This window comes from Acinonyx jubatus, chromosome A2 (genome assembly GCF_027475565.1).
Source record: "Acinonyx jubatus isolate Ajub_Pintada_27869175 chromosome A2, VMU_Ajub_asm_v1.0, whole genome shotgun sequence".
NCBI classification, from domain to species: domain Eukaryota; kingdom Metazoa; phylum Chordata; class Mammalia; order Carnivora; family Felidae; genus Acinonyx; species Acinonyx jubatus.
Window position 1 is genome coordinate 155038033 of NC_069383.1, and position 18691 is coordinate 155056723.

The window sequence follows — 18691 nt, forward strand, 5'->3', positions numbered from 1 at the left end:
AAAACTACGGACATATTAAATGGGGTAATTTTTGTCATTTGGGAATAAATTATTCTTAAGAAATCCAAGCAGTTCCATTAGATAAATGGGAATTCCTAAGTTTTCCATATCACAGGTTGGGAATCAATTTACAAATAAAGGTAAAAGATCTGTACACTGAATAGAAGGTTTATGAAAGAAATTGAAGAAGACAAAAAGAAATGGAAAAACATTCCATGCTCAGTGATTGGTAGAAATAAAGGAAAAAAATGAAGGAATAATGATTGCATATCAGAGAAAGGTTAAAAAAAAGTTTTTTTAAATAAGTAAGTAAATTGTACTGAGTATTTTAAAAAATAAAAATTCCAGGAAATAAATGAAAGAAGCACTCTCTATAACCATAATTTGCTTTAAACACACACACACACACACACACACACACACACACACACACCTTATTCACTTAAGACCATGAGGCCTGCAATCATGGGAAATTCTTCAACCCCAGGACAATTGGAACTTTTATAGCTACCATCCCAGAGAATCTCCTCAGAGCCTCCTTTATGTCTCTGTTCCTCAGGCTGTAGATGAAGGGGTTCAGCATGGGCGTGACCACCGTGTACATCACTGAGGCTGTGGCACTCGAGTGGGAGCTCTGGGTAGCAGCAGAGCTGAGGTACACTCCCAGGCCAGTACAATAAAATAGAGAGACAACGGAGAGGTGAGATGCACAGGTGGAAAATGCTTTATACTTCCCGTGAGCTGATGAGATTCTCTGTATGCAGAAAGCTATCTTGGAGTAAGAGTAAAGGATCCCAATGAAGGGACCACCACCCAGCAGCATAGCTGCAAGATACATCACCAAGTTATTAAAAAAGGTGTCAGAACAAGCCAGTTGGGTCATCTGATTGAGTTCACAAAAAAAGTGGGGGATTTCTACCTCCGTACAGAAGGACAGCTGCAACACCATTAAGGTTTGTAACAAGGAATGCAGGACACTCATGATCCAGGACACCAGAACCAGCAGTCCACAGAGCTGGGGTTTCATCATGACTGTGTAGTGTAGGGGGTGACAGATGGCCACAAACCTGTCATAGGCCATCATGGTCAGGAGATACATGTCCAACACTGAAAAGATTAAGAAAAAGTCCATCTGTGTGATGCAGCCGTCATAGGTTATAACTTTACTCTGAGTCTGGATGTTCACCAGCATCTTCGGGATGATTGTGGAGGTGATGCAGATGTCTACAAAGGACAGGTTGGCGAGGAAGAAGTACATGGGGGTGTGGAGGTGGGAGTCAGAGCTGACGGCCAGGATGATGAGCAGGTTCCCAAACACAGTGATCAGGTACATGGAGAGGAAAAGCCCAAATATGAGGGGCTGAAGTTCTGGTCCCTCTGAAAATCCCAGAAGCAGAAATTCTAATAGTCGTGTATCATTTCCTGGTTCCATGAGGTTGAACTGGCCCCCGGAAAAAGATATCATCAATTTTCACCTGAAGGCATGACTCACATAGTTGAAAGGGTCCAATTTATATTGTGCAGTCAAGAAGTTAATTTCATTGTCTTGTGTATGGATTGTCCCCTTGAAAGGATTCCCTCTCATTACATCTCTGATTAGGCATTTTGGTCTCATTCTCCGCATTCCCCAACAGAGGTCGTGCATTTTACTCTTTTACTAAGAATATCTTTCCTGCATTGGAGGAGTATGTACTGAGTGTCAAATATGTTCCAGGCATTGTCTAGGCCATGAGTACGGGATACTGAAAACCAAAAGCCACTATAATCTAATGATGGAGAGTGATTAGAAACAAATAAAAATATTAATAAGACATCAGAGGGTGTTAAGAACTTTGAGGAAACCAGGGTCAGTGTAAAGCAGAGTGTGGTGAACAGGTGACCTTAGAACAGAGACCTCAAGGAAAGGAAGGCAGGAGCCCAGAGCCTGTCTGGGGAAGTGTGTGCTGGCCGAGGGAATGGCCTCTGCTAAGGCCCCAAGGATGATCCTACTTCGAGCTATTTGGGTCCAAAACAGGAAGCATGTATGGGAAGGGGAATGAGCAGGAAAATGATCAGAGATCGCGTCCGGCAATTTCAAAGAAATAGGTGGCCTCGTTGCTGGTTCCCCTTCAAGAGAAAGGAGTCCCTCACCCACGCTATATATTTCTTGTATTTTAGAATCTACTTGCAAAGGCATCCTTTAAATTGACATAGACGGGGCGCCTGGGTGGCGCAGTCGGTTGAGCGTCCGACTTCAGCTCAGGTCACGATCTCGCGGTCCGTGAGTTCGAGCCCCACGTCGGGCTCTGGGCTGATGGCTCAGAGCCTGGAGCCTGCTTCCGATTCTGTGTCTCCCTCTCTCTCTGCCCCTCCCCCGTTCATGCTCTGTCTCTCTCTGTCTCAAAAATAAATAAACGTTAAATTGACATAGAGCCCCTACTGAACACCATGTGTTGATTTCTGGCCTCTGTGTTACAAGAGTCATCTTGGAGTATATTAGACCATATACCTCTGCTCTGTGTACGTATCCCATTCCACAAGGTGCACACACACACACACCCCAAATCATTGCTCTCTGGGCTGTGTTCTTTCCATGAGTTCTCAACCCTCACCCCAACAATTAAGCTCGGAGTGGCTCTAACTCAAGATACCCAGATCCATTATCATTCCCCTAAACAATCTAAAATGGTACCTGAATTTCAATGAATAAGCTTCCCAAGAATAAATACAATCACCAGTCTCACCTGGATGGGAGCTCTGAGGAAGAGGTGCCCATGCGGCAGTCTGAATTTCCCCTGGATGGTTGGTTATTGGTGGCGGCTAAACTCTGTCCCCACACAAGACAGCAGGAAGGAGGCTAGCGTGAGTCTCCCAGCCAAGCTTCAGACTCCAGAAGCAGCAACCAGGTCCCATCAGGTGGTACAAGCAGAGGGACTTCACACAGGAGATACTTACAGTTTCCTCTTCTGTTGAGAGGGCATGTTTCCCTCCCACTCCTCTGACCTACAGCACATGATTTCCTAGGGGACACTGGTGTGGACACAAGGGAGAGTTTTCCTGGAGATTGTGTTCCCAATAGACCAGGTTATAACCACGCATATCCGGGGTTGATTAATCCTTCCTTGTGCACACCGCTGCTCCCAGAGTACAGACCTCCCAGCACCTTACCCCAAGCCTGGTTTCAGCATTTCCCCAAAATCTAGGACTAGCAATCTGTCTGGATTACACTCCTTGGACCTCCAAAATACCACGTGCTGATTGAGTTGTGACCTCTGTGTTACAAAAGTCACCTTGGAATATATATTAGACCATGTACCTCTTGTGGTGGAGACACAGCCCTGCCATCTATAGAACATTCTTGTTTTCCTTTTAAACAAGGAGGGCAACTAAGTTCCTTGATATAAACCCCAAGCACTACATACCTCAGCTTCATGACACATTTGCCAAACATTTAGGAATTGCATACTATGTCACAAGTTAAGAGCTGCTCTTTAGCCCCTCTTTGTGAGGCTTTTGTTAGTTGTATGGCATATGTTTAGATACTTTTTTTTAAATATGAAATTTATTGTCAAATTGGTTTCCATACAACACCCAGGACTCATCCCAACAGGTGCCCTCCTCAATACCCATCACCCACCCTCCCCTCCCTCCCACCCCCCATCAACCTTCAGTTTGTTCTCAGTTTTTAAGAGTCTCTTATGCTTTGGTTCTCTCTCACTCTAACCTCTTTTTTTTTTCCTTCCCCTCCCCCATGGGTTTCTGTTAAGTTTCTCGGGATCCACATAAGAGTGAAAACATAAGGTATCTGTCTTTCTCTGTATGACTTGTTTCACTTAGCATCACACTCTCCACTTCCATCCACGTTGCTACAAAAGGCCAGATTTCATTCTTTCTCATTGCCACGTAGTATTCCATCGTGTGTATAAACCACAATTTCTTTATCCATTCGTCAGTTGATGGACATTTAGGCTCTTTCCAACATTTGGCTATTGTTGAGAGTGCTGCTATAAACATTGGGGTACAAGTGCCCCTATGCATCAGCACTCCTGGATCCCTTGGGTAAATTCCTAGCAGTGTTATTTCTGGGTCATAGGGTAGATCTATTTTTATAGATACTTTTTGCTTGGAAAATCTTGGAATAGAAAAGTAAACAGATTCTTCCCTGTAGTTTCTGGAAGGAACCAAGCCTTGCAAACATCTTCATATTAGCCCAATGAGAGCTACTTCAGCTTCTGATTCACAGAATTATAAGAACATAATGTGTTTATTTTTATATTAATTTAATTTAATTAATTTATTTTTGAAATAGAGAGAAAAGGCACAAGTGAGCAAAGGGCAAAGAGAGAATCCCATGAGGGGCAGAGAGAGAGAGAGAGAGAGAGGTGGGAGAGAGAAGTGGGGCTCACCTGACGTGGGGCTCAAGATCATGAGCCCTGAGATCACGGCTGAGCCAAAATCAGATGCTTAATTGACTGAACCATCCATGCATCCAGCATAAATGTTTTAGAACACTAATGTAGTCATTTTACATTAGCATTAGGACTTTAATACAATTTTCCCAATTAAGTTTTGTTAAGACCCTGAGATTAAGCTTCTTCATTCATCCATTTAACTTCCCCTGGGTAAAGGCATTTTGTGTTGTAATCCCATCTTCAAGTAAAAGAAGAAATGTAGAATCAATTTGGAGTTATTAATCCTCTTTAACTGGTAAAGAATTTCCCAATGCATAAATTCAAACGTACTTCAGATTTTGATGTCTTTGAGAAATTACAACAGGAAAAGCAAGTCATCATTTGAATGTGTGTCTCTCATTTACTTCATATCTTTTTGTCTACATGTACGCATTCTTTTAAATGCATGTTAATTCAAACATTTATTCTGCAACTTTCCCTCAAGTTTCCTTTCAACATAAAATAAGAGATTAGAAATGAGTTTGTGTTTAAAATGAATAAATGTGCGTCTCCTGGGTGGCTCAGTCTGTTAAACACCTGACTTGATTTTGGCTCACATCATAATCTCAACCATTGGAGCCACCCAGGCAACCCAGTGTCTATTCTTTTTAATAAGGCAGAAAATTGACTTCTTCTGATAATAAACCTTGGGCACTAACCACATTGGCGTCAAGACACTTTTGCCATCACCTACTTTATCACAAGGTAAAAGCTGCCATTTGGTTCTTTGTTACAAAATGCTTGTTAAATAGAACAAGATGTATTTAGATCCTTTTGTGTACTACAATGTGAGCTTAACATCTCATAGGGAGTTTTGATTTGATCTTTATAAACATCTTATCCCCAAGGAAGTACATTTATGAACTCCATTCTACATTGTATAAATGGTGCTTGGTGATGTCTAGTCATCTGTCCAAATTTAATATCTGAGTATGTGGTGTCCCTTGAGTTTGACTCTGTCAGGATGCTTCCGGTTCTCAAACTTGGGGTCGTGGTTCTCAGCCAGAAATGAATTTTCCCCTGGGACGTCAGTCAAAGTCTGAAGGGAAGCTGCCCAGCACCTACAATCCCCAGGAAAACACCCCCAAAATACTGTTATCCTGCCACAAATGTCCGCCATAAAAGGTGAGAAACCCAGCTAGACCAGCACGTCTCCAACGTCACTGTGCCCGTGAATCCACACGGATCCCACTACAAGTGCAAAATCTTATCTCACGTCCTGGGTGGCCCAGAGATTCTGCATTTCTCCAAGCTCCTGAGTGATGTTGAAGTGCAGGTCCGGGTCTGTGGACCACTGTTTGATTAGCAAGAAGATGATCCTGTGTTAGAGATAAGTGTAGGTAGCGTGAAGGCTTCTGCACCAAATATTGTCCTTGCGTGCCTGTAATTGTGAAAGGATCGTGTATTCGCTCCTTCTTCAGGCTGTGTCAATTCTGTGCTTATTGATTTTATGTGACCAAAATAATACACTTATGAAAAAGACTTTGTAGTGGGCAACATAAGGCCCTCCCAAGTATGTTCACATCCTAATCCCTAGTATCTACAACATGTCATTTTTTATAGCAAAGAAGGATTAAGGTAACAGATTGATCGGAGCGGCTGATCAGCTGCCATTGAGAGGAAAAGAGCTGTGATTGTCCAGGTGGGACAAAAGCAATCACGACAGTCCTTCAAATGTTGAGGAGGGAGACAAAAGAGTTGGTGCTAGAGAGACTTTGAAAACCTACCCTGCTGGCTCTGAAGGTGGAGGAAGAGCCATGAACCAAGAACTGCAGGTGACCAGCGACAGACTGGAAATGGAAAGGAAACAGATTCTCCCCTGAGCCTCCAGTAGGAACTCAACCCTGAAGACATCTTGCTGCTAATCTGATGAGACTCCTTCCAAGCTTCTGACTCCAGAATTGTAAGAGTGTGTATTTGTTCATTTTAAGCAGCTAAAATGGGGACATTTTACAGCAGCAGTAAGAATCTCATAGGGACAGAGTCAATAAAATGATTTGAGGGAACTGAGTTTAAGACTCCCAATTCATTTATCAGCTTCCCTTGGATAAGGGCAATTGGCACGTAAAGAAACCACATTAATAGAAATAAAATGAAATAGATTTTGAAACATTTTGCCCCTTTACCTGATACAGTGTGGGGCATCAATGTGAGTGTGGTCTGACCATGAATCCTTTGAGGCAGTGACCCAAGAAAGGAACTCATCATCAGAATTACGGTAACGTGTGATAAATTAAAATTTTGTGTCTATTACCACTTCCTTTTACATATGTTCTTTATTTAGTTTCCCTTTATTTTTTGTTGCTACAACCATTCATTCTTTTCAGTGCTCTCCTGTCCAACTGTCTGTCAAGTCTCCTTGCAACATAAAAGATGAAATCATAAATCATCTGTGTGTGTACATGTATGGGGAGTGTGATTATTTGAAAGAAAAATGTACACACACACACACACACACACACACAAGACACAACCACTACACTTGAATGTTTTCTTTGAGTAAAAATGCATTTAATTTTTTTCCTTACAAGATTCATAGGAATTAATGTTTAGGGTCCGCACTGCCTACAGAAATAAGGAAAGAGAGGCTCGGGGAGCTTGAATTTTTAACAATTACCTGAGAAAGCAATTAAAGCTTATGTAGACCCTTAAATTATACACAGATGGAAACTTGCACTATGTGCTTTTCATTATCTTTTTTGTAAAATTTTTAAACATTTAATTATTTTTGAGGAGAGAGAGAGAGAGACGGAGCATGAGCAGGGGAGGGTTGACAGAGAGGGAAACACACGATCCGAAGTAGGCTCCAGGCTCTAGCTGTCAGCACAGAGCCCGGTGGGGGGCTCGAACCCACGCACCTGAGCTGGAGTCAGACACTTAAGAGACTGAGCCACACAGGCACCCCATGTGCTCTACATTCTTGTGTAGCTCCTTTAATGTACCAAATTGTACCCTTTCAATACGCGGTGTATTGTGTATAATTATACTTCAATGATTTAATCGGGGACATATCTATGGAGCAGGGCTCAGAGGAGGGTTTGGAGCACAGTTAGCTGACTCTCCATTACAGGTGTGGAGATAGCTTTTGTAACGGAAGGGAAGCAAGTTTATGTACGGATGTAGGCACAGTGAGATGCAACTCAAAGAATACACATAAGCGTACGTAATTTGTAAATAGAAGACTATCCCACAAATCGAAATGTAGAAATAAGACCAAGAATCTGGCTGAAACAGAAGAGCATGACAGCCACAGACACAACGTCATGGATGGGCCCTAGAAATACCAGGTAGGGATTCAGTCCTGACCACAGACCCGTGAGGAGCCCAGCAGAGGTCAGAAAAGTTTCCTGATACAATGCCGTTTGATTGTAAAGGTATTATTGATGAAGAGAACAAAAAGCATGAGAAATGTTGCTCGAAGTCAGATTCCCAACAACTGTAGCTCACTGATAAATCCCCAAGAAATGCAGGGAATGACATTCTCCAGGAACTCACGGCTACTCTGATGCTGATGTTTTGTTGGAGACTAAAAGCACCATTATTCTCGACAGGAGCCAGACCTCCAAGGTCACTTTCAGCGTACGGAAATTCCTTCGACGTTTATGTTACCTCTACCCTTCCCTCCCTCCACGAACTTAAAAGTATATAATCACTCACTTTCCACAATCCCAGTGCAGCGCTCTCTGGCCAAGAGTCCTGCCGCCTTGCTATGAGAGCACATTTTTTTGCACGGTAAAACAACTCAAGGGTTCTTTTGTGACCGTTGTCCTCGGCGATCCCACATCATTTTAACATCCCACGTGACAAGGAAAGAATGTTATACAGCAAGAGCTGACTGACACAATCATCCGAGCAACCGACCTGAACTAATTTGAACACATTCTACCTTTTACTAGTGTCATATGATTTGACAATTGAGGAGGGCACTCATGACTATTCAGTGATTCAAGTGTATTTCCCATGACTTGATGAACAAGTGACCATGTGAGGGCTCCCTTCTGGGTAACAGGGAGAGTTTGAAGGACATGCACGTTTGTGCAGAAGAACTGGGGACCCTGAGCCACACCCCAGCAGGACATCCAGCTCTCGGGTGAAGCATCCTCTGGTCATGCAGGTGGAAGAGATTTCAGGGCAGGAAAGAGGTATGAAATGGATGATGCTGGTAGTGTTCATTCACCATCTCTCGGCATTTGTGACAAATATTAAGAAAAGGAAGTTATTTTGTGTAACAACGGAAAGAATCATATTAGCAGCTAGCACGAGAAATTTTCTAGCAGAAATGGGAAGATAATTCACTGATAAAAGATAGAAGGCACTAAGCAATCCTGCACCTCAATGAATAAACCCCCTCAGTTGTGAACACCATCTTCCGTGCTTTAATAAAGAGGTACGTAGCATGAACTGGGACATTAAAAAAAAAGAGAGAACTATTTTTTGTGTAGCAAAATGAGTGTTTCGAAATTTTGCCTCCTCATATTTATGGTCATGCCGATACTAAGAACATCAGGTTGATCTATTTATTCAAATTTGTCTTTCTAAGTACACTCCACTGGGAGATGAATATTTGCTAATCAGGTTTGCCAGTGGCTATGGGAGGCTTTCTGGACCCTGAACTAAATAAAAGAATAAAACCAGGAGACCGGTTATAAAGCACAATAGCATGTTTATCATAAGTGAAATTAAGCTTTAGATTTCTGGGGCATCGAATTCAAAGACAACCATGTGAAATAAACATATTGTTTATTATTTAAATAAACATATGGCTCAGCTACCCTCAGCCATAAAGTATCTCTTCAGAAAGTCCTGGATAACCTAGATACTGACACATAAGTGAATCAGCTTTTCCCCTTCAGCACATAAGTTCTACTCAATAAAATTCTCCAGTGAATCCTCAAACGCCTAGCCACTCTGGCCATGGGCCTTAATAAACCCAGGTCCTTCAGCAGCACTCTCTCTGTCTCCCTCTCCATCTCTCTCTCCCCTTCTGAGACATCCAGAAATGGCCCTTGGGCATCCCTGTGCCCTCCAGCTTATGTGAGTAATACATTTCTGTTTTTAGAGTTCTCTGATAGGTGTTGCTGATGTGTGTCTTGTGATCACAATAAGAACCCAGGGACCTGTGCAGTCACAGCATAGGCCTGGTCAGGGAAAGGTCTGTGGGAATGTCCAAAAATACACGGGTGCAGGTGAGTGCCTGGGCTTTCCTGACTAAGCATTGGTGTCAATAGCCTGAGGTTTAAATGGAACAATGTTAGAATCCACATCATCAGGAGGAGTATTAAATGAAGTGAAGGAAAAAGACTGATAGACTCAAGGTGGAAACTGTGGTTTTGTATTCTCCTTGGCAATAAAATTATGGAAATGGCTTCCTGATCAAGTGTAGCTTTATTCCATAAGAAGAGTATAATTCATGATAATGATCTCAGGAAATCTAGGGGAAATTTACCTGACATGGTATAAGTCATTTGAAATGAAATTAATTTTAAGAAATCCAACTACTCCCATGTGAAATACAGAAATTTCCAGGCATTCATGATCCAAGGTTGAGGAAAACATTGGTGACATATGAAAATAGACAAAGGGGAAAATGTCTATATATCAGAAAGAGCATAAGCTTAATAAAGTTACTTAAATGTATAGAGAAGTTGGCATAAATAAAGATGGAAATTCCAGCAAATAAATGGAGCGGATTTCACTTCCACAGTCTAATCAAAGAATAACTAATTCCTGACTTTGAAGCTTTGAGACTTGCAATCATGGGCACGTCTTCAGCCCTAATATGATTGGCCCTCACATCAATGAAATCCCAGTGATTCTTTTAAGAACCACCTTTAGGTCTCTGTTCCTCAGGCTGTAGATGAAGGGGTTCAGCATGGGCGTGACCACCGTGTACATCACGGAGGCTGTTGCATTTGACTGGGAGCTCTGGGTAGCAGCAGAGCTGAGGTACACACCTAGGCTCGTACAAAAAAATAAAGATACAACTAAAAGGTGAGATACACAGGTGGAAAACGCTTTATACTTGCCCTGAGCTGATGAGATTCCAATTATGGTGGAAACTATCTTAGAATAAGAGTAAAGGATCCCAACAAGGGGACCTCCAGCCAGCAACATAGCTGCAAAATACATCACCAAGTTATTAAAAAAGGTGTCAGAACAGGCAAGTTGGATCATCTGATTGAGTTCACAGAAAAAGTGGGGGATTTCCGCCTGTGTACAGAAGGACAGCTGCAACACCATTGAGGTGTGTACCAAGGAATGCAGGACACTTGTGATCCAGGACACCAGAACCAGCAGCCCACAGAGCCGGGGGTTCATGATGACCAGGTATTGCAGAGGGTGACAGATGGCCACAAACCTGTCATAGGCCATCACACTCAGGAGAAAGTCGTCCATCCCTGCAAAGGTTATGAAAAAGTTCATCTGTGCGATGCAGTCCTCATAGGTTATGACTTTGCTCTGGGTCTGGATGTTCCAGAGCATCTTCGGGACGGCGGTGGAGGTGAAGCAGATGTCTACAAAGGACAGGTTGGCCAGGAAGAAGTACATGGGTGTGTGGAGGCGGGAGTCAGAGCTGACGGCCAGGATGATGAGCAGGTTGCCAAACACAGTGATCAGGTACATGGAGAGGAAAAGCCCAAATATGAGGGGCTGCAGTTCTGGTGTCTCTGAAAATCCCAGGAGAAGAAATTTTGATATCCATGTAATATTTCCTGGTTCCATGAGGTTGCACTGACCCCCGGAAAGAGGCAAAGGACATCATTAATTTTCACATGAACAGTTTACTCACATAGTTGAAATGCTACCATTTATATTGTGTAGTCAAGAAGTTCATTTCGGTATCTTGTCCCTTTTGTCCCCAAAGGATTGTCCTTTTAAAGAGATTCCCTCCTGTTTCATCTCAGATTAGGTGTTTTGGTCTCATTCTCCACACTCCCCAGCAGAGGTCATGCATTTTACTGTTTTACTAAGAATATCTTTCCTGCATTGGAGGAATATGTGCTGATTGTCAAACATATTCCAGGCATTGCGTAGGCAATGAGCACGGGATACTGAAAAACCAAACGCAAGTATCATCCAATGTTGGAGAATGACTAGAAAGAAACAAAAATACTAATAAGACATTAGAGGGTGTCAAAGTGCTATGAAGAGAACAAAAGTAGATATAAAGGAGAGCGTGGATACGAGTGTCATTGTGTAATTGGTATTTGGTCAAGACCCGTGACAGGTGACATTTGAACAGAGACTTCAGGGAAAGGAGGGCAGGATCTGCAAGCATTTCTGGGGAAGTGTGTGCTAGCTGAGGGAATGGCCTCTGCTAAGACCCTGAGGATCATACTACTTGGAGCTATTGGAGTCCAAAATAGGAAGCATTGTGTGAAAAGGAGTAAACAGGAGAGAAATCAGAGATGGTGTCAGGCAATTTCAAAGAAATGGGTGGCCTCATTGCTGGTTCCCCTTAGAGGAAAAGGAGTCACTCACCCACACTATGTACTGCTTATGTTTTAGAATCTACCTGCAAAGCCTCCTGCAGTTTGACAAGGAGCCCTCCTGAATACCTTGTGCTGATTGAGTGCTGGCTCCTGTATTACTAGAGTCAACTTAGAATATATTAGCTAAGGCACCCCTGCTCTGGAAATGCATACCCCTCCACAAGACAAGATACACACACACACACACACACACACACACACACACACCAAATCATCACTCCCAGAGCTGTGTTCTTCCATGAGTTCTCACCTCCAGCGCCAATAATTAAGCTCAGAGTGGCTATAAACCAATATGGCCAGATCGATTATCATTCCCTCCAAATGATGTAAAAATGGTACCTGAATTCCAATGATTGAGTTTCTTATGGACAAATACATTTGACAGGTCAGACTGGCATGCTTATTTTCTGTCCTGCATTTAAAGAAAAACAAACTGTCTGCTCAAAATCAGAGAAACACACACACACACACACACAGAGAGAGAGAGAGAGGGAGAGAGAGAGACAGAGAGAGAGAGAGGCAAGAGTGAAATGAAATTGAAGTGGCACAAAAGATTTCATGGTTCATATGGTCACTGAAACCTGAGGGGCCGTGAAGAAGAAAGAGCATCCCTAGGTCTGACAACATTCCAAGTTTTGTTACCTCCTTGATGCCCAGCAAAAATAATAAGGAGCAAAATTAAATGTGTTCAGAAGACGAAATTAGTGGGTTGTTCAGCATGTGGATTGCCTTACAGAGTGAATGCTCCAAGAGAAAATGTGCTAAGGGAATAAATCAACCCTTCGGCATGGGAAATATGCAAAGCACAGCAAAAGTTGGGCAGGTAATAATGAAGCAGTAGGAGACTTGGGGTTTTTTTCTGTGCCTGGTTCATATTTCTTTGACCCATTGGATGTCCTGTGATCTTAGAGAAGGTGGATAAGTCCCTTTCACTTTTCAGATGTGGCATCTTTTGTTTTTCCTGGCCTTTGCATTGTGACCTCTTTCTTGACAAGGGTAGTGGGCACACTCTGGTCCTGTTTCCGGTTTGCACAACACCCAAAGGTTTGTTCAGACCTTGCTCTACAGAATTCTGCACACACCGTGACAGTCAGTCTAGGCTCTGAATCACCGTCTTCATAAGATTTCTGCCTGAGGCTCTTACACCACACACTTATTTCATTCTACTATGACTCTGCCATATAAGGCAAGTACCAAAGGAACAGGGCCTTCTCTGACCTTGTCCACTGTGGTTTTTCAGGAAGGCATGGTCAGCCAAGCACATGACCATAGAGATCTCCAGGTTCTGGGCTAGGCTGGTGGCTGTGTGGTGACCTAAAAAATGCACCTGGTATTGATTCTCTCTGACCCTTTCCTGCTGGACCTGCTGGGCACCCGGAATCACGTGGCTGGGAGCTCTGAGGGTGACGTGTCCATGTGGCTATCTGAATTCCTCCTGGATGGTTATCGGTGGCAACTAAACCCTCTCCCTGCAGAAGATGGTGGGAAGGAGGCTAGCATGAGTCATCTAGCCAAGCTTCGGACTCTAGAAGCAACAATCAGGTCCCATCGCCCCCGGTGGCACAGGCAGAGGGACTGCACAGAGGAGACATTTATAGTTTCCTTTGTCTGTTCATGAGACATGTTTCTCTCCTGCTTGTCCAACCTGCAGCACATGATTTCCCTAGGGGACACTGGTCTGGACACAAAGAAAGATTTCCTGGAGATTCTGTGTTCCCAATAGACCAGGTTATAACTGTGTGACCCCAGTGTTGATTGATTACTCCTACCTTGTGAGTTCTGTCGCTTCCAGAGTTCAAATATCCCAGCACCTAATCCCAACGCTGATTTTAACATTTCCCCAAAGTCTAGGAGTAAGCAATGAGTCTGGATTAGATCCCTTGGATCTCCAAAATGTTGGCTTATGGTGGAGACCTGAGCCGAAATCAAGATTTGTTCGCTTATATGACTGAACCACCCAGGCGCCCCCAGATATTCATCTAAATATGTTGTGCATAGATATGGCCCCCATTAAGGGATTCCTTCTGCCACATTGATGTAGGGTTTTTTTGTTAAAAAGTTTCTTCTGTAAGAAATGATACATTTTATAATTTCCCTGAGAAATTCTTCAAGTATACAGGAATATAAATTGAGTGTTGACCATGTTTCAGGCAATGAGTATAGGGTGTGGTGAAGAACGTAAATCCCTAGAATCATGGAGAAAAAAACATATAAGCAAACAAGAGAATTCTATAACTTTTCAGATGGTGAGGGCTGCTGTGAAGAAAAGAAAAGCAGGAATAAAGGAGGGAGCCAATAAGGCATTCTGTTTCAGTGATTATATAGGCAAATTCTGCAAACAAGGTGAAATAGTAACACAGAACTCATATAAGACAGAAAGGATTATGTGGGAAGCCTTTACCTGGCAGAGGGAATGGCCAGTACAAAGGCCCCAAGGAAAGTACTTGTTTCAAAAGTTCAAGGCGAAAAGCAAAGCCAGCGATGAAGGGGAATGAGCCTGATGGAGATTGATGACAGACGCTGTCACACATGTGGGGAGAAAAGCGGCCTCCCTGCTACAACTGTGATCTCAAGGCACAGGACCGTCCTTGCCCACGCTATGTCTCCCTCTGTATACATCATGGTCTCAAGGCATCCTATGAGTTGCCACAGATCCCCTTCTTGGTGCCTTCTCTTGACTGAGTTCTGGCCCCTGTATTGTGTCATCTTGGGATTTCAGAGTCCTGACCCCCTTTTTTTTAAAATATGAAATTCATTGTCAGATTGGTTTCCATACAACACCCAGTGCTCATCCCCTCAGGTGTTCTCCTCAATACCCATCACCCAGCCTCCCCCTCCTCCCGCCCCCCTCAACCCTCAGATTGTTCTCAGTTTTTAAGAGTCTCTTCTGGTTTGGCTCCCTCCCTCTCTAACTTTTTTGAGGACTGCTCACCCTTCACCAGTCACAAGACACCATGGCTTCCTGGATTGTGTATTTCCCTGTCTTCACAGACCTCACCATCCCGGTTATGCACGGAATGGACACAACCCAAGGAGGCCAGATCAGCCATCTTTTCCCTGCAAAGTATAGAAATGGTTCCCAGAAATGCCAGTACTTAAGCCTCCCATGGACAAATGAATTTGAGGCTCCACATAAGAATGGCAAGTTTCTGCTGTGATTCACACAAACTTAAAAATGTCTGTTCAACAGACAGCGAGGCAGAGAGTCGCGTGGAGCGGTGCATGAAACAGATGAGGCAGAGCAATTGTCTGAAAAACTTGTGTGGTTCCTGAGACACTGGGAGGTAAAATAAACTGCCATTGCCTTAATAGTAAGTTGAAGGAATAGAATATAGAAGATCAACGAAGGTGTGAGCATCCACTCTGTGAAACTGACACAGCCACTGAATAAATACATCACTTAATCAAACAAACAAATGAACACAGCGATCACCTGGCCTGCACTAAGTTGAATTGGCTCTCAGGCGAAGACAGGTTAATGAACGTGGCTTCCGTTCTTCTGACCCTGTCATCCACGGCGCATCGGGCCGTTGGGCTCACCTGGCTGGGGTGTCTGACAAGGTCTCCTTGTGACAAGTCTGAATGCCTCCCTGGACTCCAGATGGTAGGGACTAACGCTCTGTTCTCAGCTGAGACAGCAGGACGGAGTAAAGCATGGGCCCCAGCCGTAATTAGGGCCTGGAAGAACAGAGGGAGACCTTGTCCCTTCCCATCCAAGGTCGCACAGGCTGACAGGCGACCAGAGAGTATTTACAGCTCCCCGTATCGGCTCATTAGGCTCATTTCCCTCTTGGTACCCCAGCCTCTGATCTCATATTCCCAAGTGGAAAACTGCTCTGGACACAAGTATTTTTTCCTAATGACTCTCAGTTCCCAAAATACTAGCTCAGAGACCAAGTGAATGCAGTTCTTTTTTGCCTCCCCTTTTCCCTGAACTTGTCCCCTTCCTGATGTGTAAATCGTCTGGCACCTTATCTCGGCCGAGACACACTTTCCTCCAAGTCTAAGACCAAGGAACCCTCCGGGATTAGTCCTCTTTGTCTTCCAAGCATTGCCTGTCCTAGGGATCCAGCTGTAGCATTTCTGGTGCTGTCTGTCTGTCTCTTTGTTTGTTTTTGAGAGAGAGGGAGAGAGAGAGCATGAGTGGGGGAGAGGAAGGGAGGGAGAGAGGGACAGAGAGAAGCTTTTTTAATGTTTATTTATTTATATTAAGAGAGAGAGAGTCAGAGAAAGAGGGAGAGAGAGAAGTCCAAGCAGTCTCCATGCTCAGTGCAGAAGCAATCTGGGGGCCCAGTTCCATGACCAGGGGGTCGTGTCCTAAGCCGGAATCAAGACACAGAAGATGAACCCACTGAGCCAACGAGGCGACCCAGTGTCTACTGTTCTTATCAACAGCGCCGCTAGGAATCTACCCAAGGACACAGGAGTGCTGATGCACAGGGGCACGTGCATCCCAATGTTTCGAGCAGCGCTTTCAGCAACAGCCAAATTATGTAAAGAGCCCAAATGTCCACCAACTGACAAATGGATAGTAAAGTTGTGGTTTATATATACGATGGAATACTACATGGCAATGAGTAAGAATGAAATCCTGCCATTTGCAGCAACATGGATGGAACTAGAGAGTGTTAGGCTAAGTGAAAGAAGACAGGCAGAGAAATACACATACCGTATGTTTCACTCATAGGTGGATCTTGAGAAACTTAAGAGAAGAGCATGGGGGGAGGGGGAGGGGAAAAGAAAGTTAGAGGGAGGGAGGCAAACCATAAGAGACCCTTGAGGGCTGAGAACAAACCGAGGGTAGATGGGGGGTGGGGGAGAGGGGAAAGTGGGTGATGGACATTGAAGAAGGCACTTGTTGGGATGAGCACTGGGTGTTGTATGGAAACCAATTTGACAATAAATTTCATATATTAAAAAAAGAAAGAAATAATAAAGCAGAGAAATGACTTCTTCTGATAATAAACATTGGGTGCTACAGAGATTGGCTTCAAGACACCTTTTCTGTCACTTGTTTTATAACAGATTAAAAGCTGTCATTTGGTCCCTTGTTATAAAATGGTCCTTAAATATAACAGATGTATTGAGATATAGTTATGTACTACAATGTGAGCTTAACATCTCACAGGGAGTTTGGATTTAATCTTTATAAATTCTTATCCCTGAGAGTATGAACTACATTTTACGATGTATGAATGGTGCTTGGTGATGTCTAGACATCTGTCCAAATTTAATATCTGAGTATGTGGTGTCCCTTGAATTTGATTCTGTCAGGATGCTTCTGGTTCTCAATCTTGGGGTCGTGGTTCTCAGCCAGAAATGAATTTTCCCCTGGGACGTCTGTCAAAGTCTGAAGGGAACCTGCCAAACACCTACAGTCCACAGGAAAGCACCCCAAAATACTGTTATCCTGCCACCAATGTCCACCAATAACAGTGACAAACCCAGCTGGACGATCATATCTCCAACTTCACCATGCCCGTGAATCCACACGGATCCCACTACAAGTGCAAAATCTTAGAGATTCTGCATTTCTCCAAGCTCCTGGGTGATGCCGAAGCGCAGGTCTGAGTCTGCAAACCACTGTTTGATTAGCAAGAAGATGATCCTGTGTTAGAGATAAGAGTAGGTAGCGTGAAGCCTTCTGCACCAAGTACTGTCCTTGCGTGCCTGTAATTGTGAAAGGATCGTGTATTCGCTCATTCTTCAGGCTGTGTGAAATCTGTGTTTATTGCTTTTATAAGTGACCAAAATAATACCCTGATGAACAAGCTTTTACAGTAAGGAGAATAAGGCACCATCAGATATGCCCACATCCTAATCTCCAGTCCCCTTCACATGTTATTATTATTTTTTAGAGCAAAGAAGGATTTATGCAGCAGATTGATCAGGGCTGCTCGTCAGCTTGGGCGACTCTGAAGAACGTGCCCATTTGTGCGGAAGAACTGGGGACACTGAACCACATGACTGGCAAGACATGCAGTTCTTGGGTGAAGCGTCCTCTGGTGAAGCAGGTGGAAGAGATTTCAGAGCAGAAAGGATGTAGTATATAGATGGTACTGATACTGTGCATTCGCCATCCCATGGGACTTGTGACATATATCAGGAAAAGGAAGCTATTTCGTGTAACAACGAAAAGAATCATATGAGCGGGTCGCATTAGAAGTTTTCAAGCAGAAACAGGAAGATAATTCAGTGATAAAACGTAGAAGACACTAAGCAATCCTGCGCCTCGATGAACAAACTCCCTCAGTGGTGAACACCATCTTCCATGCTTTAATGAATTGGTGCATAGCACGAACTGTGATTTTTTTAAAGAATGAGAGAAATATTTTGTGTGTCACAAAATGAGTGTTTCGAAAGTTTGCCTCCTCCTATTTATGGTCAGGCCGACACGAAGAACATATCAGGTCGATCTATTTATTCAAATTTGCCTAAGTACACTCCACTGGGAGATCTAGATTAGCTAATCAGGTTTTCCCAGTGACTATGGTAGGAATTCGGGACCCAGAGCTGAGTAACAGAATAAAACCAAGAGACCGCTTACAAAGCATAAGGGCAGGTTTAACGCAAGTGACTGAAATGACGTATTTTCTCCGGGTCCGTTTCGAACACAACCATGTTGAATAAACATATCATCAGATGTGTTCCACAATCACCAGATAAGCCCTCGGCTACCCCCAGTCACGAAGTACCTCTTCAGAAAGCCCTTTATAAACTAGAGACTGACACATGAGTGAATCAGCTTTTCCCCTTCAGCCCACACAT

The 18691-nt window shown here is 43.5% G+C and overlaps 2 protein-coding genes across 2 annotated transcripts; both read right to left on the reverse strand.

Annotated features, from left to right (window-relative positions):
- Positions 1-463: 463 nt before the first annotated feature.
- LOC106989475 (olfactory receptor-like protein OLF4) lies at positions 464-1432 on the reverse strand. The gene has a single exon (XM_027050304.1). It carries the CDS (start codon positions 1430-1432, stop codon positions 464-466), a length of 969 nt encoding a protein of 322 aa, XP_026906105.1.
- An 8731-nt stretch (positions 1433-10163) lies between these two features.
- On the reverse strand, positions 10164-11153 carry LOC106989476 (olfactory receptor-like protein OLF4). Its single transcript, XM_027050305.2, has one exon. It carries the CDS (start codon positions 11151-11153, stop codon positions 10221-10223), a length of 933 nt encoding a protein of 310 aa, XP_026906106.1. The 3' UTR covers positions 10164-10220.
- Between the last annotated feature and the right edge of the window lie 7538 nt (positions 11154-18691).

Excerpts from the sequence above, each read along its gene's own strand:
- LOC106989475 (XM_027050304.1), bottom strand. The coding sequence starts at position 1,432 with ATGGAACCAGGAAATGATACACGACTATTAGAATTTCTGCTTCTGGGA.
- LOC106989476 (XM_027050305.2), bottom strand. The coding sequence starts at position 11,153 with ATGGAACCAGGAAATATTACATGGATATCAAAATTTCTTCTCCTGGGA.